This window comes from Nematolebias whitei, chromosome 16 (genome assembly GCF_014905685.2).
Source record: "Nematolebias whitei isolate Nwh7 chromosome 16, NemWhi1, whole genome shotgun sequence".
NCBI classification, from domain to species: Eukaryota; Metazoa; Chordata; class Actinopteri; order Cyprinodontiformes; family Rivulidae; genus Nematolebias; species Nematolebias whitei.
The window spans coordinates 7,846,285-7,847,999 of record NC_056513.1 but is presented as its reverse complement, the minus strand read 5'-3'; the positions used below and the strand labels follow the sequence as shown (position 1 = coordinate 7,847,999).

General features: G+C 42.2%; 1 protein-coding gene across 1 annotated transcript in view; it reads left to right on the top strand.

The window, feature by feature from the left end:
* Nucleotides 1–696: 696 nt before the first annotated feature.
* The window catches only part of dtd1 (D-aminoacyl-tRNA deacylase 1), a gene marked incomplete at its 5' end in the record, with an annotated part of 4,963 nt that continues 3,944 nt past the window's right edge, over nucleotides 697–1,715 (top strand). The window contains 1 exon segment of the mRNA XM_037690122.1: nucleotides 697–932. Within this exon segment, the coding sequence (XP_037546050.1) occupies nucleotides 697–932 (236 nt within the window).

Sequence of the window (1,715 nt, the reverse complement as noted above, 5' to 3'; positions counted from 1 at the left end):
CCATCCATCCATCGTCATCCTCCATCCAACATCATCCTCCATCCAACCATCATCCTTCATCCATCCACCATCAAACCATCATCCTTTGTCCATCCATCATCATCCTTAATAATCCATCCATCCGTACATCATCCATACATGGGCTGTGGCTGAGTGGTTAGAGCAGTCATCCTCCAATGCAAGAGTTGGGGGTTCGAATCCACCAGCAGTCACATGCTGAAGTGTCCCTGGGCAAGACACTGAACCCCTCGTTGCCTCCGATGTGTGTCCCATCAGTGTATGAATGTGATAAAGCTCTGATTAGTCTCTTTAGAATGATTTGTTCAATTAGCTTTGTAGAGATCTAGTATAGAGCTGTATGAATGGGTAAATGAGGCACAGATTGTTGTAAAGAGCTTTGAGTGTCTTGATAAGATAGAAAGGTGCTGTATAAGTGCAGTCATTTACCATTTACATCCATCCATCATCCATCCGTCGCCACCAGAACTCACGCCTCTTTTTTCAATCAGTCTTCATGTTTGGATTTTTTTTGTTTGTTTATTTGTTTCTAAGAATTTGTTTCTTGAAGTATCTTCAAAAACTGTTCATAACAAACACTTCAGAAGATTCCAGAATGTCTGGATGGTCGAAAACACTGGATCAGGACGTAACGGTTTGGTTCCTCCTCACCTTGTGGTGTGGACTCGGTTTCTCCAGGGTCCGGAAGATCCTGAACCTGCGCCTGTTTGAGGACGAGAGCGGTCGAGCGTGGAGTCGGAGCGTGATGGACCAGGACCTGGAGGTTCTGTGTGTGAGTCAGTTCACCCTGCAGTGCATCCTGAAGGGGAACAAACCGGACTTCCACTCCGCCATGCCCGCCGAGCTGGCCCAGAACTTCTACAGCAGCATCCTGGAGAACATGAGGAGCACCTACAAGCCAGAGAGGATCAAAGGTGAGCAGAAGGTTCTACTCCCTGATAAATGAGGGATCAGAACCACCGAGGAACCTTACTGGACCTCCATACTGGTCCTGCAGCTGAGGACCAACAAACAGCCACAATGTGAAACTAAAGAAACTACTTTTCCTGTGAAAAAGCAAGTGAATGTTTTTTCAGTAAAATTTACATAAGAAGCTAAAACTGAGTTGTTTAAGCTAAAACTCAATTCAGCCTTTATTTATACAGGTTAGGTGAAGAAGCCGAATAGTTAGCTAAAAGGTTGAAGAAGCAGAGCACAAGCTAAAAGGGAAAGGACGCAAAATGCTAGCTAAAAGCCAAAAGGATCAAAACGCTAGCTAAAATCTTAAAGTCATAACAGGCAAGCTAAATGTAGTGAAAGGCTAGCTGAAAATATCAAAACATTAGCTACAGGTTGGTATAGATTTCAAGGTTGTCTAGAAGCTAAAAGGAGCAAAGGGCTGTCTACAAGTAGCAGAACAGGAGCTTTTTGCTAAAGAAAGTGAAATGTTAGCTAAAAGCCCAAAGTAGCAAAATGCTAGTTTAGGCATAAAAGTAGTAACGGGCTTGCTAAAAGTAGCAAAACTTTAGCTATATGTTGGTGTAGATTAAAAAGTGAGCTAGAAGCTAAAAGTAACAAAAAACTAGTAATAGGCTAAAAATATAGTACAAGGCTTACTAACATTTAAAATTAACTAAATTCTAGCTAAAAGCTCAAGAAAAAAGGCTTTCAGAGTCACAGAGTTATAATGCTGAGTCACAGCGTTATAATGCTGAGTC